Below are 25,210 nucleotides of genomic sequence, written 5' to 3'. Positions count from 1 at the left end.
ATTCGAAAAGATAAATAAAAGAAAAATGACTGAGTTTTCGAAAAATCGATTAAACTCATGATTTAAGAGAAATCAAATTTCCAAAAGAACAGAGTCGCCACTTAATTTTTAGTAAATAATCAAGAAAAATATAAGATTTTTCAAAAAGATTTAAACAGATAAAATCAATTGAAAAAAAAGGGTTCGAGTTCAAATGTACATTCCGAGAAGGTGTTAGGCCCTCGGAATGCCCGCTAACTCGTGGTTGACCGGCGATTTGACCAAAATGATTTTGACTAATTTTGAAATTTTAACTAAGTGAAAGAACTCATTTTATTTTAACTAATTTTTTTGAAAACTTTAACTAAATAAAAGAACTCTTTTACTTTAACTTATTTTTTTTAAAAAAAACTTTTAACTAAGTAAATGAACTCATTTATCTTAACTTATTTTTTAATTTTTTATTAAGTAAAAAAACTCATTTATTTTAACTTATTTATTTATTACTAGTCACTAAAATAACAAATAAATATAAGAGGAGAAAGGAGAAAAATTGAACTCGGGCTTTTGCCCAAATTCGGAGAAAAAAAAATAGACTTTGCAACTAACTTTGAAGATTAATTCAAGAAGAAAGGATGTAACAAAAATGAATCATTTAACTTAAATGTTTTGAAATCATTTAGAAAGAAAAGTAAAGTTTTTCAAAATGGTCAAGTAAAGAAAACTAATTAAATAAGACGAAATAAGTTATCATAATCAAAAGTGGTTCATCTTTAGGGGGATTAATTAAGTTAAATAACCAAATCGCATAAATGGGTCAGAGAATAAATAAAGGGAAAATTAGCAATTAAGTCATAATACCTAACATAATTAGTCAAAACAACAACACTTTAAAATATTTATTTAAAATGTCAGAATGACAATATTTTTAGAAAATATTATGTATTTAGATTTTATTATTTAAAATTAATTTTATTTATGAAAATAGTCATATATTGGACCAAATTCTAAACCAATAACCGTTAAAACGAAAAAAAATAAATTAAACCAATACCCATTAACCTTCCTTCTTCACCTTTCACGTTTCTACCCCCACCTTTCACGTTTCCAGATTCTCTTTCTTCAAGGTGCTCACAAATTGCTCATCAAAATATATATTTTAATTCAAGAAATTTTCTCGATTGTTAAGCGAAATCTCTTTATTAATTCAAGAGATTTCTCGATTGGCAAGGTAATTTCCATTATAGATTTATTTTGATTTGTTGTTTAAAACCGATTATGGTGTATATTTCGGATTCTATATATTACGGATTTCTAGTCAAATTCTTCAATTTTTATGTGATTTTGTTTAGATATTCATCAAATATTTCAGATTTTTATTCTTTTAAACAATTTTTTTGTGATTTTCTTTTAATTTTTCAGATTTTGTAGAATCTAGAAATTCATTTATATGTTTATTTTGTTTGATATTTAATACATATATTTTGATAATATCGAAGTTTTCTTTTAGGGTTTTAGATTTTGAGGAAAGCATCTGATTGTCTACATGACAGAATCAATCAAAAAATTATTGGTATTCATTTTTTCGTTTGAAATACAAAATCATACTGAAATACAACCTGATATTTGAAATACAAACTTAGTAAGACATATTTTGTATTTTATTTGGCTAAAGCAATATAATTTTTATGAATACATAATATATAAAATTGCAACGGATACATCACAAATAGGGGAATACAAAATTATTGGTATTCATTCTGCGTTTGATATACAAAATGATATTGAAATACAACCTCATATTTGAAATAAAAACTGAGCCAGAAAATACTTTCTGCAAATTTAAAGTGAAATAATAATATAACAAAACTGGATATTGAAATATAAATACAATTTATTTTGAATACAACTTATTCTATGTATTATGTATTCATCGCAACTGTATTTTTCAATATCATTTCGATTTACAACTAATTTGTATTTATATTTTGGTATATACTTCACAACTGTCTTTATTTTTGTACTTGAACTACAATGCCAAAGAGTTGTATTCATCATAAATCAATACCAATAATTTTTATATTTTAAATTAGTTATACATATCATTAGGTATTCAAATACATTTCGGATGAACACATATTCAAAGAAGTTCAAACATTTAAATATCCAAAACAGAGGGCATTAGAAATTTTCCAACACTTTCACTCATATAAGATATAAAATACAAACTACTGTTTTCAAAAAAAAAATTGAAATTCTTAAGAACAAAGGAAAAAAATGCTAGAAAGAAAAATGGCAACATATGCACTTTCAAAAACGTAATTGATGTTAAATTTTAAATTTTTTTTACCTCTTTTGAAATTTTCTGTTCCATGATTTTCTCTATTCTGTTATTAATTATTTGTATTCTTTCAAATTAATCAAAATAAAATAAATACATAGCTCAGTTAAAATATTGACATTTTAAATAAATAATGAAACTATTGCTAAAGAGTCCCATTAAAAACTAAAATACTGTTGTTTTGAAAATTTTCCCATAAATAAATAATGGCAATAACAAGAGGATGCCCAAATTTGGGCCAAATCTATTGGACTTTAGGCCCATTTTCGCCCCAAAGACTTGCGTATACCAAAGGCGTATATCGATGTATATAGGCCGTATTTCGATCCATTTTTGTGTATATCGGACCGTATATCGAATATAGACAGTCCACTTCACATTTCCAGCACCTGTATCGGCTTTCCAGCCCTGTATATCGCTGTTCTTTCTATGTATACATGTGTATACAGTCGTATACATCATGTATACTGCTCTCTTTTGGGCTTTTTAGGATCTGAAAATTCAGTTTCCAGCCCTTGTACTACCTGTAACCTGTTCACCGGCTATTTGGACTCGATAAAGAGAAGCAAAATCCCCGAAATGCAAGAAGGAAGCGGAGTCCCCACGGACTCAAGAGGGGTTCACATTCAACAAGGAAAAAAAAAGGAAAACACGTTAGTGAACTTAATGTTTCCAATGACTTGAGAAAAATAGCATATTTAAAGAACTTTAACACCAACTCAATCAAATAAGTAAACCGAAACATAGAAAAAGTATTACACCAAATTAATATATTAAAATCTTGTGTAGTCAAACAATCATTTTATCATAAAATGGGGAATGAAATAATATAGTGAGAGTGTTAGCATTCTTTTTTCTACTGCCTGGTGATCTCAAATAATGAAGGAAATATGGATATGCATTTTTTTTTAAAAAAAGTAAATTAATAAAAAAAATGACTAGTACATGCTTCATGCAGCATGACAAATATATCTTTCATGGCCTAAATATCGTGGCAAATAAATCTAGCAATTCAAAAAGAAAGTCATTCTAAATGACAGACAATCCTTGGTCTTTCAACACTTAGCATATGCTTCATGACAAAATAGGGAGGAAAATGCAAACCAACAAAATAATTATAAACATTTAGCTTCATGTTAGAATAAGTGGACAGCAAATACACTCAACAAACTATGAAAGCATGTTGAAAATGAGGAGAAATGAACGCCAAATAGACAGTTACACATTTGTAATACAAAATAGGACGGCCGTGGAATTTAATCAAGAAGAAAATGACCACTTATGCTCTCCGATCAGCAGCTACGACAACATATAACTTCATACTAAAAGATTCCAAGATTTTCCCTCATCTCAAAGGAAGAATAGAGAACATCAGCAGTAGTAAAATAAATGGAACCTTCAATATTCAAGATGCTAAAGCAAAAATAAAATATAGATTCGACGATATCCGAATAACAGATTTAGAAAGGCAAGATGAACCCCAAATAGAGAGCAAAGGAGTGAAGACATTAACTACAAAACAATATAACATTCAAATCAACATAAGAATGGAAAACAGAACTCATTCCGTGAACAAACATGACTTATCAAGACGACGAAAACATAGCTAAAGTTAACAACACTGTGTCGAAGTGGCGAAAACGAAAAGAGTGTCATGAAGGGGTGAAGTATTACCTTATTCCGGGCAGCGACTGGACAAAAACGAGCAGAGGAGACAGCGAGCTTTTGCAACACACAAATTCGAGGTTCAAGCACCACACTAAGAGAAGCTAAACGAAACCAAATAAAAATTCTCCCGGAACCTTTGAACTTTTATAACTTTTTCCGATTCTCTTCCTAACTTTTCTCTCCAAATGTTTGTATGCGAATGTTTTGACCAGTAGCTTGTGTTCCTCTCAAATTCCGACTAAAATCTCCAAAAATTTCTCTAACACCAAATTTTCCAAAAAAAAATCCTCCTCCACTTGTAGAAGAACAGGGTATTTATAGTGGAGAATTAGGGTTCGGATTTTGGGGGGGGGGGGGGAAGGAATAAAAATCAGATTCAAAAGGCCTATTGAAGTTGTACATTTTGTATATTAGCTTGTAGTTAATTAGTTTGTACAGTCAGTCAGTCAAGTTGTTAATTAGTTTGTTACACTTTCCACTAGTTAGTTAATTAGTTTGTTACACTTTTTCCTCTGTATATATAACACTGATGGGTTGAATAGAAGATTAACTTTTCCATTTCACAAATAACTGTTTCTCTGAATTCTCTCTGTATTGATATGGCGGAAGCCTCCATTGTTGTGACCTTCATTGTTGTATCTCGAGTTCACTAAGTTTTACATGGTATCAGAGCGATCTCGATCTAGAGACACTCGTTCCTTTTCTTTTTCTGTTTTTTTTCTTCTCAACCTTTCATTGATTGCGCACCTGTAACAGTTAACTATGGCGATTGGTAATACCTCTGATTCTACTGGAATTGGTAATGGAGATAACACTTCTGCTCTGACTCCGATCGATTCGAACAATCCCCTGTATATGCATCCATCTGATAATCCTGGTGCGATGCTCGTACCAATGCAGTTCACTGGACTTGGTTATCCTTCATTGAGGCGTAGTGTTTTGCGATCACTGTCTGTGAAAAACAAATTAGGATTCATTACTGGTGAATGCTCACGCCCTAGATCTGATCACCATACCTACAGACAATGGGAGAGGTGTGACGATATTGTTACGTCATGGATTTTGAATTCATCGTCCAAGGAGATTGCAGATAGCGTTGAATATGTTCAGAATTCTGCTGAGCTCTGGAAAGAGTTGGAGGATAGATACGAGCAAACGAATGGAGCAAATTTGTATCAAATTCAGCGGGAAATCAATGATTTGTCTCAGGGATCCCTCGACATCACAGCTTATTACACAAAGTTGAAGAAACTTTGGGAGGAACTTAGCACTTTGAATGTCAAAACTCAATGTACTTGCAACTGCGTTTGTGGACTAAAAGAAAGTGTTTACAAGGGTGAACAGGATAGAAGATTAGTTCAATTCCTAATGGGACTCAATAAGATTTATACAGCAATACGTGGTAGTATACTTATGATGAATCCACTACCCTCTATGGCACAAGCATTTTCTCTGTTAGTTCAGGATGAACACCAAAGAGAGATCAAACCTTCAAATCATCTTACTCTAGATTCGACTGTTTTGCATGCTGGGACTGATAAGCCCACACACTATAAAACCAATTACTCCACCAACAATTTGAAGTATAAGGACAGGATTTGTAATTACTGTAAGAAAACTGTCCATCTCATGGAAAAATGCTATCAACTTCATGGTTATCCACCTGGTCATCTGCTCCATGGTTCTTCACCTGGTCACATTAACAACAGTCAAAACTCCAATTTCAGTCTTAACCAAAATAGGAACACTCAATCAGCTCAAAGGTCTAACACAACTAGAGCACCTGCACGATTCAATCAATACCCTCACACACCTGGTTATGGCAGAGGAAATGGGGGTAAGGCAGTGGCAAATGCTAACTGTGCAGCTGATCTAAACATTGGGAAGGGACTAACAACAAGTACTACAGGTGAAGAAATGTTCAATGTGAATCTTACAAAGGAAGAATATGGTCATCTCCAGGCTGCACTCCAACATTTCCAGAAGGATTATGATGCTGAGTGTCCCCCCACCAATCAAGCTTTTACTAATGGTACAGTTGATTTTGCAGGTACAATAATTTGCACTTCTTCTATAGATTCTAGCAAACTGTCTTGTGCATGTTCCAAAAACAAGTCTGAGTCGTGGATATTAGACTCAGGAGCTTCGAACCATATGACTTTCAACATTTCCCTCTTACACAATGTTACCACCCTTCCATATCCAATCCTAGTAGATTTACCAAATGGCTATAAAGTTAAGGTGACTCAGATTGGAAGTGTAGCATTAGGACCCATGATTAGCCTAGAAAAAGTCTTGTTTGTGCCATCTTTCAAGTACAATTTGATTTCTATTAATGCCATGAGCATGCAGTCCACTGCACTATCAGTTTCACTAAAACTTCATGTGTTATGCAGTCCCTTCAATGAAGAGGCCTCTGGTCATTGGTAGGGCAGAAGCTGGACTCTACTTCCTTTGTCCCAATTGCTTGAAGACTCTCAATTCTTCTTCTTTGAGTAGTATTTCCTCATATTGCATTTTTCCTTCATGTAATGCTTGTAATAGAAGTCGTTATTTCCATGTATCAGATAGTATGAAATGTACTTCTTTTCTTAACAAACAGAATTCTTGTTTGAATGTTGAAAATTTTCCTATTGTCCCTCTACTGCATTCTCCTATTTTCTCTCACACATGCACTGGAAATAATGTAGATGTTGTGTGGCACAATCGATTGGGACATGTTCCTTTTGTCAAAATGAAAATTATTTCCACTATCCCCATCACCTTTTCCTCTAAACAACCATTCATGTGCTCTATTTGCCCAATGGCAAAGCAAGAAAGATTGCCTTTCAAGCCAAGAACCAGCATAAGCTCACAGCTGTTTGAACTAGTATATGTTGACCTATGGGGACCATATCACATAGCCACACATAACCACTTCAAATACTTCATCACCATTGTGGATGATTTTAGTAGATCCACTTGGACTCAACTCTTAAGTTCCAAAAGTAATGCCCTGCAAACCCTTAAGGCTTTTATTGTCATGGTGGAAAATCAATTCCAAACTACTGTTAAAACAGTTAGAACAGACAATGGTCTGGAGTTTGTCAACACAGAAACAACCATTTTTTTTCAAACCAAAGGAATCATCCATAAGAAAACTTGCCCATATACACCCCAACAAAATGGTGTAGTGGAGAGAAAACATAAATATTTACTTGAGACTGCCAGGGCACTCTTGTTTCAATCCAAACTACCTACAAAATATTGGGGGGAGTGTGTACTTTGTGCCACTTATATAATAAATAGACTTCCATCTCGAATATTGAACAATAAATGCTCCCATGAAATGCTATATAACAAAAAGCCTTTATATTCTCATATGAGGAGTTTTGGTTGCCTTTGTTATCCCACCACACCTATCCCTCATAGAACAAAATTTGACCCCAGAACTACACCACATATCTTCATTGGTTATCCTTTTGAGACAAAAAGGTACAAAGTCCTAAATGATGTCACATATTATAGGAAGCTTGTTGGGAAACTAAATTTCCTCACTAATACTAGGCTGGACATTGCTTTTAGTGTTCAACACCTCAACCAATACATGCAGGATCCTAGGGAACCTCACTTACAGGCTGTTTTCCGTCTCCTTCGATACTTAAAATTTGATCCTACACTGGGCCTGTTTACGTCTAAAAATGCAGATTTCTCCGTCAAAGGTTATTGTGATTCAGACTGGGCTTCATGCCCTGATTCTCGAAAGTCTGTCAGTGGGTATTTGGTGTTGCTTGGGGACAATCCTATAAGTTGGAAATCAAAGAAGCAAGAGACCATCTCTTTATCCTCTGCAGAGGTTGAGTACAGATCACTTCAAAAGGTGGTAGGTGAATTGGTTAGGTTGAGTCGGCTACTTTCTGAACTGAATGTCCCTTTTCCAAAACCAATCTCAGTGTTCTGTGATAGTTAGTCTGCCTTGCATATAGCTAAAAACCCTATCTTTCATGAACGAACTAAGCACATCGAGGTTGATTGTCATTATGTTCGCTAAGTTCTCCATGAAGGCCTCATCTCACTGCATCACATTGCTACTCAGGATCAGCTAGCAGATATTCTAACCAAGGCTTTGACTGGGATCAAACATTCCTTTATTCTTCACAAGTTGGCAGTGTTATCTCCACCACCAACTTGAGGGGGGGTATTGAAGTTGTACATTCTGTATATTAGCTTGTAGTTAATTAGTTTGTACACTCAGTCAGTCAAGTTGTTAATTAGTTTGTTACACTTTCCACTAGTTAGTTAATTAGTTTGTTACACTTTTTCCTCTGTATATATAACACTGATGGGTTGAATAGAAGATTAACTTTTCCATTTCACAAATAATTGTTTCTCTGAATTCTCTCTGTATTGATGTGGCGGAAGCCTCTATTGTTGTGAGCTTCATTGTTGTATCTCGAGTTCACTAAGTTTTACAAGGCCAAATTCAAAATTCAAAACTTCAAACCTTTCACCCTTCCGGCTAAACACCATTTCCTTGAGGTTTTGACTCATTCCGAATGGGGGAAAGGGGAACAAACGCCTCGGATCAAACACAATGTCCTTGGGGGGCGACGTGGCCTCATCTCACACCCCCAAAGAGGAAAATGCGTGCTTTTGCTGCTGCTGCGACTGCTGGAACAGTACTGAGTTACTGCTCGTTTTTGCAAAGAAGAAGAAGAACGACGCAGGTGGGGTTGGCATGTGTTGTTGTATGTTTTTGGTTGTTTTTGTATTGTTATGTTGTATTGTTGAATGGGTCTTTCAGCTGGGAAAAGAAGTGGGCAGGGTCATTGGGAATTGGGTTGTTGGTTGCTGAAAAATTAGGAGTAGAGGGCCCAAGTTCTTGGTCTTAAAATGGGTTTGAGGAATTGGCTTAAGAAAATAGCCACATGAACGTGGTTATGGCCAAATGGAAATTACGAAGCTAGCCGAATTGAATTTAATTGGTTGTTCGACCAAAAACTAAATAAAACGAATTAGTATAAATTAAATAAAGAGCTTCTTAACCTCAACGAAATAAAATCGCAAACTAATTAATCTAAAATTATAATCACAACTTAAACACGCTTCTCGAATTAACAAAATAAAATAATTAAGCTAATAAGCTAAATAACATAAAATTATAAATACACTTTAAACCCAATTACTTTAATTGAAGATTTAATAAAAATCTTTTTGAGACGATTTTGGGATATTCTTGAAATATACTAATTATATGCCTAATTATATAAGATATAAGTATTGTCTAAAAATTATAATAAGTGACAAAAGTTATTTAAAATAACCTCCAGACTATATATATTTATATTTTATTTATTTTAATTTTTATTTCTTATAAAAACTAATTATCTTAAATCGTTTAAAATTGGAGAAGCTCAATGATCAATATATATTGGGGAGGGTCAGAATTGGGTGTCAACATCTACTTCTACATGCGTGGTACGATCGTGTTGTACCGGATTATGTGTAATATCACGTGCAGCCTTATTATCACAATATAGTTGGATTGGTGCCTTAGGTGGATAACCCAAATTTGTTAAGAGAAGTCCCAACCATAATGCTTCACATATTCCAAGTGTCATTCCTTCGAATTCCGCCTCCACACTTGAGCGAGCAACGACATTTTGTTTTTTGCTTCTCCATGTAACAATATTTCCTCCCACAAAAGTGAAATATCCTGAAGTAGACCGTATGTCATTGATAGCTCCAGCCCAGCGCGCATCCGTATATACATTTATTACTAAAGGATCTGTACATTTTGTGAACAAAATTCCCTTTGCTGGAGCAGACTTCAAATATTTCAAGATGCGCATAATTGCATTCATATGTTGCTCACCAGGATTATGCATAAATTGATTTACCCCACTTAAAGAATAAGCAAGGTCTGGTCTTATGTGTGCTAGGTATATCAATCTTTCTACAAGCCTCTGATATCTTCCTTTATCAACTGGAATTTGATTAGGTTCAACACTTAATTTCAGGCCTTCTTCAACAGGTGTATCAGTTGGTTGGCAAGCTGTCATGCCAGTTTCCTTTAACAAATCTAAAGTATATTTTCTTTGGGATAAGAAAATTCCTTTAGATGATTTAGAGACTTCAATTCCAAGGAAAAACTTTAATGGACCAAGGTTCTTCATCTCGAATTCTTTAGACAGCTAGCTTTGGAGAGCTTTCCTTTCTTCAGGGTCATTTCCAGTCACCACCATGTCATCAACATATGCAATAAGGGCAGTAATTTTACCTTGTTGTCTCTTTAAGAACAAAGTGTGATCGGTGTTGCTTTGAGTATAGCCAAATGCTTTCATAGATTTGGTGAATTTTCCAAACCACGATTTTGGTGATTGTTTCAGTCAATAAAGTAATTTCTTCAATCTTCATACTCTATAATCATGTGATCTCGATATCTCGTACCCTGGAGGATAGTCCATATAGACTTCTTCATACAACTCACCATGAAGAAAAACATTTTTCACATCAAATTATTGTAGAGACCAATCAAAATTTATAGCCAAGGATAATAGCACTCGAAATGTGTTGATTTTTGCAATAGGTGCAAATGTTTCAGTATAGTCGATTCCATAGGTCTGAGTATATCCCTTAGCCACCAATCTCGCTTTGAATCGTTCTATCATACCATTTGTTTTGTACTTGACTGTATACACCCATCGACATCCAACTGTTTTCTTTCTTGGTGGACAATCGACAAGTTCCCATGCATCATTTTTTTCAAGGATTTCATCTCTTCATCCATAGCTTCTTTCCACCAGGGATTAATTAAGGCTTCCTGCACATTGTTAGGAATAAATACAACAAATAATTGATTTACAAATGACTTATTTGATTCCGACAAATGATGATTAGACACAAAATGGCTCAATGGGTATCTAGTCTTACCAGAAATTTATGCTTCATAGGTGGGTTTAGGAAGACCTCTATTGTGTCGTGGTGGTAGTTGTTTGACTGATGATTCAGGTACAAAATCAGAAACATCCTGAGTTGGCGACGATTGATTTGGTACACCAGTTGCTTGTTGGGTGAGGGGTTCATGTGATATTGGACAAACTTCTCCAATTTCTTAAGTTCCAGTAGCACCCAAATCTTCTTCTTCAATTTCCTGATTTTTAATAGTACCCAAATTTGATTCTACTATATCTTGGTTATGCCCCATTTCTTAATGTTCACCATCACATAAACTTGATTCATCTACAACCTGGTTTCTAGGTGCAAAAAGTATCAATTTTTTACAATTTAGAGACAAAAGATCCTCCATGTCCTCCCCTTGAAAAACAACATCCATTGTAACAAACATTCGTTGAGTTGGAGGATAAAAACATTTGTACCCTTTTTTATGAGTAGCATATCCCAAAAAAATACATTGCAATGCACGGGGGGATAACTTGTCGCGTTGATGCTTATGAAGATGTACAAATGCTACACAACCAAACACACGAGGAGTCAAATTTGGGACTGCCGGTGCAATCACCGCTTCAGCAAGAGCTTGAGATGGTGTTCTAAAGTTAATTCTGCTAGAATGCACTCGATTAATTAAATATGTTGCACAAGTGAGTGCTTCTCCCCCAATAACATTGTGGTAGATGAGCTTCAATCAATAGAGCACGAACAACTTCTAATAAATGACGATTTTTTCTCTCGGCTACCCCATTCTGTTGGGATGTATTGGGACAAGTAGTTTGATGAGCAATTCCATGTGCTTCTAAATATCGCTTAAGTTCATACCTAGAATATTCTCCCCCATTATCACTACGAAGAACTCTTACTTGGGCATTATATTGTGTGCAAATCATTTTATGAAACTTTTGAAACAATAAATTCACTTCACTTTTGAACTTCATCAAACACACACAAGTCATTCTAGTACAATCGTCTATAAAAGTAACAAACCAACGTGATCTACCTAACATATTCACCTTGGATGGACCCCAAACATCTGAATGTATAATCATAAAAGGAATTGAACTTTTATTCATTCTTGGTGAAAAAGACACACACTGACTCTTTGAAAGTTCATAGACATCACAATGGAAATCAGAAACATCAAATTTTGTAAATAACTTAGGAAATAATTTACTAAGATATCCAAAAGAAGCATGTCCCAATCATCGATGTCATAGACAAATATCAGATTTCCTTGTTTTGTCCTCACAACTAAACACATCAATCGATAATGCTTAGCGCAACTGGTTAGAACTTTTTGACTCCAAATCCAAGTAATACAACTGCTCTCATCTAGTACCATAACCAATTGTCTTTCTTGTATGGATGTCCTTTAATAGAACATGAAGGAAAGCTGAAATCTGCAGCAATGTTAATGAGTTGCTGCCTCTTTTATCTCTCTGAAATTTCTTGCCTTCTGTATATATCTACCACCATATATATATACACACATATAGTAATACAAATTGTATCTAACTAGGAGACCTAACTACACTAAGTAAGCTATCCATAGTCCTCAGGATTACTAGGTAGATTAGGAATTGTAGCCAAAGCAGGAGACGAGCTACATGTTCCAATACTCCCCTTGCAAGCTGAAGGTAGCGGAACGACATTCAGCTTGGAGCAGAGAAATTCAAATTTGGCGCCGAGGAAAGAGGTTTGGTGAGAACATCTACAAGTTGATCTTTGGTTGAAAGAAACTGGACAAAGAGATCCTTGCAAGCAACTTTGTCACGGACGAAGTGATAACCGATTTCAACATGTTTGGTGCGAGCATGAAAAATAGGATTAATGAATAGATAGGCAGCACCAAGATTATCACACCAAAGCACGGGAGAAGAATGAAGAGGTATGCCGAGTTCAAATAGCAATGATTATAACCAAGTGAGTTCAGCGGCTTCGTTAGCAAGTGTTTTATATTTAGATTTGGTGGATGATCGAGCAACGGTACGTTGCTTCTTAGAAGACCAAGAGATGAATGCATTTCTGAAAAAAAATAGCATAACCACCTATAGACTTTCGATCATCCAACGAGCCTGCCCAATCCAAATCAGTGAAAGCCTGTAGCACCAAGTTAGGAGATCGAGGAATTATGAACTGATGGTTCATTGTGATTTTAAGATACCGAAAAATGCGTTTAACCGCAACCCATTGATTTTGACTCGGAGAGTGCATAAATTGGCAAACCTTGTTTACGGCAAATGCGAGATCAGCACGTGTCAATGTGACATACTGTAAATCCCCAACAATAGTACGATATAATGTAGGATCATCAAACAGAGAGCTATCACCCACATGGATCTTAATATTCGGTGCCATAGGTGTACGCACAAATTTGCAATTTTGCATTGAGGCCCTAGATAGCAAGTCTGCAATTTATCGATGTTGAGAAAGATAAAAGCCGTTTGTAGTGTGGGTCACTTCAACACCTAGAAAGAAGCTCAAGCATCCCAAATCACGAATAGAAACTTCAGCCCCTAACTTTGAAATAATAGATTTGAGAGAGAAGGGAAGGTTGCTAGTAACAATAATATCATCGACATAGACAAATAGATATATCGTGATTCCATGATCCCGATACACAAACAAAGACGTATATATTTTAGAAGGAGAAAACCCAACAGCCGTGAAAAATTGGTGAAGACGTAAATACCATGCTCGTGGCGCTTGTTTGAGACCATAGAGTGATTTATTTAGTTAACAAACAAGGTTGGGAAATGATGGGTGAAGAAGCCGGAAGGTTGAGCCATGAACACTCGTTCTTGGAGGTGACCATGTAAAAAGGCATTATGGACATCTAATTGGCGTAGTTGCCATCCTTGAGAAGCAGCAATGGTAAGAACAACTCGAATAGTGGCAGGTTTGACAACCGGGCTAAATGTTTCCAAATAGTCATGACCTTCCATATGATGAAATATTTTGGCAACTAAGCGGGCTTTGTAACGCTCAATGTTGCCTAAAGAATTTTTCTTAATTCGAAAAACCTATTTGCTGCCTAACACGTTCATGGATGAATTATAAGGTACAAGGGTCCAAGTACCACTGCGTAACAGGGCATTCATCTCAGATGACATAGCATCCCGCCAAACCTTGTGTTTATTTGCCTCAGCAAAGCTAGTAGGTTCAACAAGAAGGGAAGACGATAAGTTGGAAGTTGTGACAGTAGATAAATTAGATAACGGAGGCATATGACGAAGTTGCATATGATGAGTGCGTTGAAGTGGGTCCACGGGTTGAGAGGAAGTTTGTACAGTGGGAGGAGCAGTCTGGGGTAACAATAGGTAGCATGTGGGATCAACAACTAGAGGAATTGTTGGCAATGACGAGGAAGCACTCGGCGTATTAGATGGAGATCTGGTCGAGGGACTTGAAGAAATGGATGACGAAGATTTAAAGGAGGATGTGGCTGGAATAGTGGACGCAAGCAGCGGTGAATTTGGAGTGGTAGTAGATAAATTATTTGGTAAGGAGATAGAAGAGGATGCCCAAGGTATTGAGTTGGATAGTGTTGATGGATGAGGACCTAGGATCGACATTAAAGCAAAAGGGAATGTGGTTCATCAAAGCGAACATGTCAAGATATATAGAGGCGGCCAGAGGCTCTATCAAAGCAGCGATATCCATAGTGTTTAGAGTTGTACCTAAGAAAAACACATGGCACACTACGAAAGTCAAACTTATGTTTATTATAGGGGCGAATGTAAGGAAAACAAAGGCACTCAAAGGCTTTTAGAAGATTATAGTCAGGTGATCTGTGAAATGCAAGTTCAAATGGAGATCTGTTGTTATTCGAAGGGGAAGGGAGACGATTTATTAGATATACGGCTGTATCTAATGCGAATTGCCAGTAACGGGAAGGAGAAAAATTGTAAGCTAAGAGGCTTTAGCCCGTTTCAACTATATGACGATCTTTGCGTTCAACTTTGCCTTGTTGTTCATGTGTGTGAGGACAAAAAACTCGGTGAGAGATACCAAACTGAGAGAGGATGGGAGATAGAGCACGAAATTCACCACCCCCAATCTGATTGGATTGACTTAATCTTAGTGTTAAATTGATTTTCCACAAGCAACTTGAGTTGGAGGAAAATGGAAGCAACTTCCGATTTCAATTTCATTGGAAATCCCCAGATAAAGTTGGAAAAATCATAAACAAAGACAAGAAAATATTTGTGACCTTCAAAAGATAAATGAGAGGCAGGACCCCAAACATCGACAAATATGACTTGTAAAATAGATGAACTTTTATTAATTGAAATTGGAAGATGTAACTTTTGTGACTTGCCGAGTTGACAAGCACTACAAATATGATTAAAATTGAAACTAGAGCAAGGTAAACTATGCTTTTGTAAGACTTGATGGAGCACTCGTTTGTGGGGATGGCCTAGGCGAAGATGCCAGCACGCAGATGATGTCCTGGCTAAGAGGAAAGTTGATGGTGACTTGGAGGATGATTTCGAGTAGGATTGTTGGAGATTGAGTGAGTAGAGTTCATCATCACTCCGACCTGAAAGAAGAGGCGTCCTGGATGCTCGATCCTTAACAAGAAAATGAGAGGGATGAAATTCAAAAAACACGTCATTATCTCGAACAAATCTTTAAACAGAGAGTAGACGTTTTGTGATTGAAGGGACATGAAGAATGATATTGAGCGCAAGTGATTTAGAAGGATGAGAAAATAGGGTATTACCAGTGTGATGAATGGGAAGCCCTTATCCGTTTCCAATGTGAACTTGATCCATTCTTTTATAATCCTCAACATGATACAAGTTAGAAAGATCGGGGGTGATGTGATGTGTTGCGCCACTGTTCGGATACCAATTCTGATGAGTGATAGGCGATGACTGTTGAGACAAATATGCTGAGGCGGCCGGGTTGATTGTGTGATTGTATCGCTGGAAATAATTTGGTGCGAGATGGTTCACACCATTACATATTTGACATCGCGAGCGAGAGTCAAGTGAGGGCCATGGATTTCCATTAGATGGGCCTCCTCGATATCCTTGTCTTCCACCACGATTACCGCCTCGGCCCCTATTGTTACGGCCTCGTCCTCTATGATTATTATGGTTGTATTGACGCTCTGTTTGAGAGGACCGTTGGCTGAAATTTGCAGAGGGATTTCTAGCCGAGTCTAGCATAGGCAAGGGTGACATTGAGAGTGACGATAAGGCCTGACCATGAATAAATTCATGGCTTAATAGAAGACTGTGCAATTCACCAAAAGTAACGGGTTCTTGACGAGCCGAAAGAGTGGTTATGATGTCTTTGAACTCACACCGGAGACCTTTAAACATATAAATATTCTGATCGGGGAGACAAATTGGACGACCAGCAGCACTAATTCATCAATAATGAGTTTGACTTTGTGAAGATATTGAGTGACGCTCAAATTAACTTGTTTTAAGTTTTGAAACTGCATATGAAGGTTGAGGATTCTAGTGTTTGATGGAGACGAGAAAGCAGCTGCAAGAGCATCCCAAACAACCTTTGATGTGGATAGTCCAATAATTATTGGAATCGTTTCTTCAGAGAGAGACCAGATGCTGAGACTCATAATTAATTGATTTTGTTTGATCCATCAAAGATATTCTGGATTAACAACACGTTGCTCTCCATTTTTTCCTTCAATATGAAGTGTTGGGCAGATGGTATTGCCATCAATATAGCTAAAAAGATCTTATCCTCGAAGAAACAAAGAAATTTGTGTTTTCCAGAAAAGGTAGTTTGTAGAGGTTAGTTTTATCGAGATATAGTGATGGGCGTTGTTGAGAGGGGAAGGAGACGAGTTGCTCGCTTGAGCCATAGTCGTCTGAGAGGTGGATGATAAGTCCGTGTTAGGTTCTGATACCATAATAGAACATGAAGGAAAGTTGAAATCTGCAGCAACGTTAATGAGTTGCTGCCTCTTTTACCTCTCTGATGTTTCTTGCCCTCTGTATATGTCTACCACCATATATATATACACACACATATAGTAATACAAATTGTATCTGACTAGGAGACCTAACTACACTAAGTAAGCTATCCCTTGTCCTTAGAATTACTAGGTAAATTAGGAATTGTAGCCAAAGCAGGAGACGAGCTACATGTTCCAATATCCTTAAACACACAATAGGCAGGCCAAAACATCACAACACAAGATAGAGTAGTGGTAATTAGAGAAACAGACAAAAGGTTACAATCTAATGATAGAACTACTAAGACACTGTCTAAATTCAAATTATTAATGAGAGACAAGGATTCTTCCCCAATGATAGGTGCTGAAGAACCATTAGTGGTGGAAATATACTTTTTGTGACGAGGGTTTAAGGGATGAAACTTGTCTAGAATCAAATGGCATGTGATCCGTAGCTCCGGAATCAATTATCCATGTACTATTAGAAACAAGTGCAGATGAATTTAAAGCCTTACCATTGTTACCTCTCGTTGCTACCAAAGTTGTGGATTGTCCAGCAACATCTTCCTTGGCATTTGTTTCTACAATTGCAACAGTGGAACTCTTGCTTGCATTTCTCCTTCTTGAATCACAGTTATGATCCCACCATTCTGGATATCCCACAATTTCAAAAAATGATCTTTTGTGTGCCCCGACTGATCACAATGAGTACACTTATAAGTGGACTTATTGATACCCATAGACCTCATTCGATATGGTTGATTTTGAGAGGATCGATTTTGATTAGATCTATATTTGCTCACCATGGCTGCTGCTTCAGATTTTTCAAGATCTACATACACCGTTACATGCCGGACAGATTCACGATGAACCATTGAATAACATTCTTCTAATTCTGGAACAGGATCCTTCCTCAAGATTTCCCCACGAATCTGTTCAAATTCACCATCCAAACCAGCAAGAAAGATGTGCATCATTTGTCGTTGAATAGACTTGAGGTAAGAACTGACATCCTTCTCATTTTCCATGATCACCTTATCATGGCGATCCAACTCACAAAATATTTCAATCAATTCTCCATAGTAGGAAGAGAGAGATCTGCCATTTTGTTTGGCAGAAAAAGGTTTTTTGATTCAAAGTGAAGACTTGTAGTTCATATGCTCCATCATAGAAGGTTGTTGACAGAGCTTTCCAGATTTCTTGAGCAGTAGGTAAGCGAATATATCGCTTCATAATCTCAGGAGACATAGACATCAACATCCATCTCTTAACCTTTTGATTGTCTGTGTACCACTTCTCATATCCTTTATCTTTTTCAGTAGGTGGTTGTGTACTCCCACGAACAAACAAGAGTTTCTCTTTTTCAGCAATTTGCATCTCTATGATTTGAGACCACATATCATAATTTGTTTCATTTAGAATAATTACTGCATTGAAAGATGAATTTTCAGATTTAATGATAATCGGGGTAGAGTTAGAAGCATCTGATTTGCCCATGGCGTTGAGTTCAAATCTTGAACAGAATATTTATTTTTTGTATTCTATTATTTCTCAAAGGAGGCATGTACATGATTATATAACTACTACTAAGTTACAATATATGGAAAGAATTAATATCTTCCTATTTTACAAAAATTACTAGAATCGAGTTCCTATTTTAAAAGATAACAGAATCAAGTCCTAAAATATCTCTACAATTCTAACCTTTTAAAAATCACAAATAGCTTAATTTCATTTAACTTGAGCTTGGTTACTTTTTTCAAACTTTAACACCACATTTCTCCAAAATTTTAGAGAATTAACTTATTGAATTCAACAAAAAGAAAAGAGTTTCGACAAGAGCCAAGGGCTGCTAACCCGGCCACCCAACCCAGTAAAGACCTTAATAATTCATAATCATGTGCATAGAGGATAAGCCTGAGAGTGCGAGAAGTAGAGTAGAAGAAAGAACAAGAAAAGATATGAGTATATTTAAGTTGAAGTCGATCAAACAATCATAACCTATATATCATATCATAAAATATCAAAATTGAACTTTAAACTATGAAACCATACTGAATGCATATGATATCATAATAGTATAATATTTTTGGATAATTCGAGATATAAAATCATTACTTGAAATTATTATTTCAATTGCATATCTAACATAATTTGAAATCATAATATAAAATTACATGTCAACGCGAGGATGGAAATTGATGGATCCATTTTTCTTTCTTGTGAATCCACGTCTCACTTATGAAATTACATTCTTGAATAAGTTGTCGTATGAGTTCACTTGCAAGTCTGGGAAATCAAGCCATGAAGTTGCTAGTTATGTACAAAAGGTTATTGCTGAAACTCTTTCTTATGAGTGTACTACTTTTACCAGGAAGGATAAGTATATGGCTCTTGACACAATTATGAAGAATCCTTGAATCAAGGAAGAATAACGGAATTTTTATTTTGATTGTCCCTTTCAATAATGATGAAAAAGATTTCTTGCCAAAAATATTATGAAAGTAATGGATTTAATAAATATTCATATAGATTATACTTATATATATATCATGTATCATTTTTATGCGAGATTCAATATAGTAATGCACTTACTTAATGATATAAAATTTAAAATAACAAAATTATCGTTAGCTTATGTGTACGCAACAACAAATTACTTAGCCCTAGCTTATGAACTTAAAATATTTTTTTCACTTTTAGATATAAGTCTAAATCTATAGATATGTGTCAGAGGATAATGAAGATAAATTGCTACACATGGAAGCTCAACCCACAATTGAACATTTGCAAGTGGCACGTCAAATTTCAAAGCCTGCGTGGGCGGGGCTATAACGGTTTTATAACAAGGGTGTGTTTCACTAACATTGAGTGATGGTTTAAACAAGAAACTCATAATATCAATAGTTCATGTATGAAACTCAATAAAGTCGAATACTTTAGATGTGTTTTGATCATTAACTGTAAATTGTAATAAGGGCATTTAAAGAACATTAAAAATGAAGTAGGTGCTAATCTACTACCTTCATTAGTAGGTTAGCTAATTTGTCGGCGCACAACGTGTTAATTAAGGAAAATATATAGTCAAGTATGCTGCCAAACAATCTAAGCCTCTCCATCTAATTTTTAGGTTTAACAAGCTAAGTTCTAAGCAGTGAGGAAATTGATTCGGTAATCATATAATATATAAATATGCTTTTTAACTTGGCCTTAGCTTACATTTATATCCTTCAATTTTGAATGTACACAAGTAGACACTTAGAGCCTGTTTGAGCAAAAACTACTAGATCCACCTCCGGAGTTATAAATAAACTTCCTTCAAGAACACTACTACTACAAATAACCTCTTGAATAGAAGAGAATTCCAACAAAAGCAAAGATGAAAATAGAAAGAAAACAAAGTGTAGTACTAGTGCCATGCCCATACCAAGGGCATTTAACACCAATGCTACAACTTGGAAGTATCCTTTATTCACAAGGCTTTTCTGTTATAGTTGCACATACTCAATACAATGCTCCTAATTATTCCAATTATCCTCAATTCGTCTTCCATTCTATGGATGACGGATTCCAGGTAATTGACATATCATTTCCGAGTCTGGAAAATTTATATAGTATGAACGAGAATTGCAAGGTACACTTGAGAGATTACCTCGTTACGATGATGGAAGAGGTAGGTAATGAGCTCGCTTGTATCGTTTATGACAATGTCATGTTCTTTGTCGATGATGTAGCCACTCAGCTGAAGGTTCCCACCATTGTCCTGAGCACTTTCAGTGCTGCATTTACACACTCTATGATCACCATTTTTCCACAACCCGAAAAATATTTTCCTTTTGAAGGTATGAGAACAATTACACATCCTCTGTTTTCTTCCATTACGTTCTGTTTTTAGCTAAGTCTGTATTGATACTGCAATTCCAGATTCTCAGTTGCTGGATCCATTGCCGGACCTACATCCCCTCAGGTATAAGGATGTACCATTTTTTGTCATCAATAATACAGTTCCAGAGGCGGCACTAGAGTTTCACAGAGCAATATGTGATATAGGATCATCTGTCGCGACTATTTGGAACACGATGCAAGACTTGGAGAGTTCAATGTTATTACGCCTTCAAGAACATTACAAGGTGCCCTTCTTTCCAATAGGACCTTTTCACAAAATGGTGCCTTTGGCCTCATCGACTAGCTTACTAGAAGAAGACAACAGTTGCATCGAGTGGCTCGATAGGCAAGCCCCTAACTCTGTTCTCTATGTCAGCTTGGGTAGCCTAGCGACGATTGATGACAAAGAGCTAATCGAGACTGCTTGGGGATTAGCTAATAGTGAACAACCCTTCTTGTGGGTTATTCGACCTGGATCTATATCTGGATTTCAATGTGCTGAGGCATTACCTGATGGTTTCGAGGAAATGATAGGAGAAAGAGGACGGATAGTGAAATGGGCACCACAAAAACAGGTGCTTGCACATCCCGCGATAGGAGGCTTTTACACACATTGTGGTTGGAATTCTATGCTTGAAAGTATAAGTGAACAAGTCCCTATGATATGCAGGCCAATTATAGCAGACCAACTGGTGAACGCGAGATACCTGACCCAAATATATAAGGTTGGAATCGAATTAGAGGTAATCGAGAGAACGGTCATAGAGAAAACAATAATGAAACTCATGCTAAGTGAAGAAGGCAAAGATGTGAAGAAAAGAGTAGTAGACATGAAACAAAACATAGTTGCTGCTATGCAGATTGGTGGTACTTCACAGAAGAATCTCAAAGATTTGATAGACTTCATTTCTGTCTTGCCATCACGGCTCCCTCCGCCAACGCCTGTTGTTGGGGCAATCATGAGCTCAAACCATACATCAAGCAAGTGTATCAGAGAGTCCTGAAGTTAGAAGAATTACATATCTTGGTTGCTTATGTCAAAGCCATTGGGCCAATGCTAGTTTCTCTCACCTTAGTTTATTGATTGGTTTAATAAGTTTGGAAACTTTGACACACTGTTTCCTAGTTGTTAGAACTGAGTAATGTTATGTACAAAATGTTCATCAATTTCTTGCTTCTTACCCTCCTTAAATTAAATGTATCAATGCATAGTCATATGATTAACCTATATCTGTTACTAATCGGAGATCGCATCGACAGTGGAGAAACCACCTAAACTGGCGTAGGCAATTAGGAGGTCGAAAGGCCTAATTGGAGGAGCGTTCATGTCGAATTTTTGGTCGATCTAGCAGAGGTTTGTCGGATCTAAGCGCAGCGAGCAATGAGCAACATCGACTAATCAAAAAGTGAAGCAAACACCACTGCGGTGAGATGCCTAGCAACCCACGAACGTAATAAGAAAATTTCAATAAGTGAAGATTTACGCATGTTTTTGACACATTAGATGTATCTTACACATAATTGAGATACGATTAACACATTATTAGATGTATCTTACACATAATTATGTGTATCAGTGTGTGCATATTTGGGATACACTTGTATCGAGTGAAACGTACTTAAGGACACTATCTTTGATATGCCTCAAGCTTTAAAGAATTTCTTTCCATGTTTGATACCAGGTATTTTTTTCGTAAGATTTCCGAGAGTTATGTGAAGATCATTGGGCTAAATGTTGAAGCAATTTAATTAGCAGCCTGTTACTTGCCTTGTCAACTACTTTCTTACTTTCGTTTATTGAATCCTACGTTTAGAGTCTAAGCGCTACAAATTGTCACACATTGGTGAAATCATTCATGTGCTTGACCTATGAAAATTAAAAAATTATACATGAGAGATTTTATTAAAATATAATTAAATAAATAAAAACATATTTTGCCACACTTATGAGTGTGTTTGGTATGAAGAAAAATATTTTGTGGTACAATTTTTTTACATTTGATTGGGGTAAATATTTGAAATTATTTTCTCTATAAATATAAGTTTCTTAAAAAGAAAAAAAAATATCTGATTAAAATAGAAAAAAACGAAGTTCCTTAAATAATATGTCAAGTTCATGGTCTCCTACCTAACACCCCCAAGGCCCCAACCCAACTCCTTGACCATCCCCTCCACCCTACCACGCCCATACTACCTAACACTAAAATGAATGTTGTGATTTTGTCAATTCAACAATAAACAACAGAGCGAACAAACTAATACACTTTGATTCATATATAAACGAGTAATTACAATATGAAGAACATGAACAATAACAATAACGATAAAGGAGAAGGAAATGAGGGAACTAAGAGGGAATTGGGGATGAGAAACACATTCCTTGCCTAAGCATAATCAAAATACGCATAAATCTATGAAAAAATTACAGAAATCCCACCTTTTAGTTTACTTATTACCATTATCCCCTATAAGTTTTACAAATCTCCAAAATCCCTCATTTTCACGCATCAAATTAATGTATCAGCACTTATATTATTGTATCTCGCGCATCAGATTAATGTATCAACGCTTATATTATTGTATCTCACGCATCAGATTAATGTATCAGAGCTATATAAGTGTTGATATATGCGCGAGATACAATGATATAAGCGCTGATACATTAATTTGATGCGCGAGATACAATAATATAAGCGTTGATACATTAATTTGATGTGCGAGATACAATAATATAAGCGCTAATACATTAATTTGATGCGCGAGATACAATAATATACGCGTTGATACACTAATCTGATGCGCGAAAATGAGGGATTTCTGTAATTATAAACTTTTAAGGGATAAATTGTAATTTTGCCTTAAAAGTATGTGATTTCTGTAATTTGCCCTAAATCTATTTTGCTCTTATAAGTCTCTATTTATCAACTCAAATCCCAAACAAAGCCATTTACTCCGATGTTGGGCTGCTTTGCCAATACTGGTCTAGGCCCATTCATAATACCAACCCACCTTTATCATAAGTTTTCTTGAAAATTTGTCACATATACCTAATTAACAATCGTTCTCCTCTATTAAGAATGCTAATTAATTAATCACTTAAATGTGGTCAAACATAAGAAAAAATAAGAATAATTTTATTGTTATAAATATATAATTGCAGAGTTGGGGACATGCAATCCATGCAACTGTTAAAGAATTTATAACAATTAATGCAATCGATAATTCAATATTTTCCGCGTGATATATAGACAAGAAAATTGAATATTGAGCATGGTCCTATTTATTAAAAAAAAATGTTAGTCAACTACTCTAATAAGAGCTTTGGTAATCTTCTTGCATGATAAGAAGGAACTAAATCAATTACGCAACACTAGAGTTTAAGTTTTATCCGTTTAGAGGTAAAGTTAGAATTTTTAATATATAAATTTTCCATCACAAATCTATTTGTTCAGAGTTTTGAATAGATTATATTTACATATTTTATAAATCCTTTAGCACAAAATAAGTTTAAGGAAAAAGTTATGATATTGAGTTTTGTCGAATTCGTAATTATCACAGCAGCTTCATCACTAAGTTTATGCACCTACGTGTAAAAGTTATTTACATAAAAACAATTTTAGGTAATTCTAGTTAATATATAGCGTTTAACTCAGTATTTTTAACGCAAAATATAGGCCTATATATAACTTAAATTGCAATAAATAGTATATATGAACCATTAAATTCAATATGCATGGAGAAAGGGGTATTGGAATAGTCTTAGCTCCCGGATATTCAGACAATAAAAAGAAAATCAGTAAAAATAAGATTGAGACAGTTATGAAGTTCATTCAATTTCCTTTATTTGATTGAACAATCCTAAATTTAATTATTTCAAGTACCTTAAATAATCTTTCAGACTGGTCAAAATCGAATCTCTAGTTTATGACCACTTCTCTATAATACCAATTAAATTTGTAATTTAAACTCTGAATCCACCTCTAATTACCAACGCATATACATAACTAACTTAACTTCATACCGACTATAAAACAAAATTGAATAAGCAATGGAAACACTAAGTAGTACTCATTAATGATTATTAATGACAAGTGGGGTAGCATGCAGGAGCAAATGGCGGATTTTATAGAGCTTAAGATGAAACTTCTCTTGTCATTTTCCAAATAATTATGATCATAAACGTATGTAGTGGATTGGAATGATATGACAAAATACTCATGAATTGATGGGAATTCAACTAAAGACTAAGTCAAAAATCAGAAGCTTATTCACAAATCCAAATATGTACGTCAATGAGTTGTGAAATTTGATAATTAATCAGAGACCGACATAATTCAATAGATTCTATTTAAAAAATGTGTTTTTTTTTTCTTGTACCATATTATATTCATTGGTTATGATTAAATAATACTCCATGCTTCTTATACTTCATGCAAAAGAAGTTATGATGATTAAATAATATTTGCTAA

At 35.3% G+C, this 25,210-nt stretch overlaps 3 protein-coding genes across 3 annotated transcripts; all 3 read left to right on the top strand.

Moving 5' to 3' along the window:
• Nucleotides 1-4,750: 4,750 nt before the first annotated feature.
• Nucleotides 4,751-6,418, top strand: LOC125806970 (uncharacterized). The gene has a single exon (XM_049486719.1). The coding sequence runs from the start codon at nt 4,751-4,753 to the stop codon at nt 6,416-6,418; it is 1,668 nt and encodes a 555-aa protein (XP_049342676.1).
• Nucleotides 6,419-6,791: 373 nt separating this feature from the next.
• LOC125806969 (secreted RxLR effector protein 161-like) lies at nt 6,792-7,937 on the top strand. The gene is made up of 2 exons (XM_049486717.1): nt 6,792-6,857; nt 7,581-7,937. Exons 1-2 carry the CDS (start codon nt 6,792-6,794, stop codon nt 7,935-7,937), a joined length of 423 nt encoding a protein of 140 aa, XP_049342674.1.
• A 12,298-nt stretch (nt 7,938-20,235) lies between these two features.
• Nucleotides 20,236-21,745, top strand: LOC125840978 (UDP-glycosyltransferase 76E1-like). The gene is made up of 2 exons (XM_049519967.1): nt 20,236-20,698; nt 20,781-21,745. The coding sequence occupies exons 1-2, from the start codon at nt 20,236-20,238 to the stop codon at nt 21,743-21,745; spliced, it is 1,428 nt and encodes a 475-aa protein (XP_049375924.1).
• The last annotated feature ends 3,465 nt before the right edge of the window (nt 21,746-25,210 follow it).

The sequence above is a fragment of the Solanum verrucosum genome, unplaced genomic scaffold, assembly GCF_900185275.1.
Source record: "Solanum verrucosum unplaced genomic scaffold, falcon-dt-bn FXZP01000196.1, whole genome shotgun sequence".
NCBI lineage: Eukaryota > Viridiplantae > Streptophyta > Magnoliopsida > Solanales > Solanaceae > Solanum > Solanum verrucosum.
The sequence above is the reverse complement of the archived record's forward strand: the minus strand, read 5'-3'. Positions and strand labels throughout refer to the sequence as shown.

Excerpts from the sequence above, each read along its gene's own strand:
- LOC125806970 (XM_049486719.1), top strand. The coding sequence starts at position 4,751 with ATGGCGATTGGTAATACCTCTGATTCTACTGGAATTGGTAATGGAGAT.
- LOC125806969 (XM_049486717.1), top strand. The coding sequence starts at position 6,792 with ATGGCAAAGCAAGAAAGATTGCCTTTCAAGCCAAGAACCAGCATAAGC. Across the intron at positions 6,858-7,580 it reads GCTCACAGCTGTTTGAACTA|GATCCTAGGGAACCTCACTT; the intron begins GTATATGTTGAC and ends CAATACATGCAG.
- LOC125840978 (XM_049519967.1), top strand. The coding sequence starts at position 20,236 with ATGAAAATAGAAAGAAAACAAAGTGTAGTACTAGTGCCATGCCCATAC. Across the intron at positions 20,699-20,780 it reads AAAATATTTTCCTTTTGAAG|ATTCTCAGTTGCTGGATCCA; the intron begins GTATGAGAACAA and ends CTGCAATTCCAG.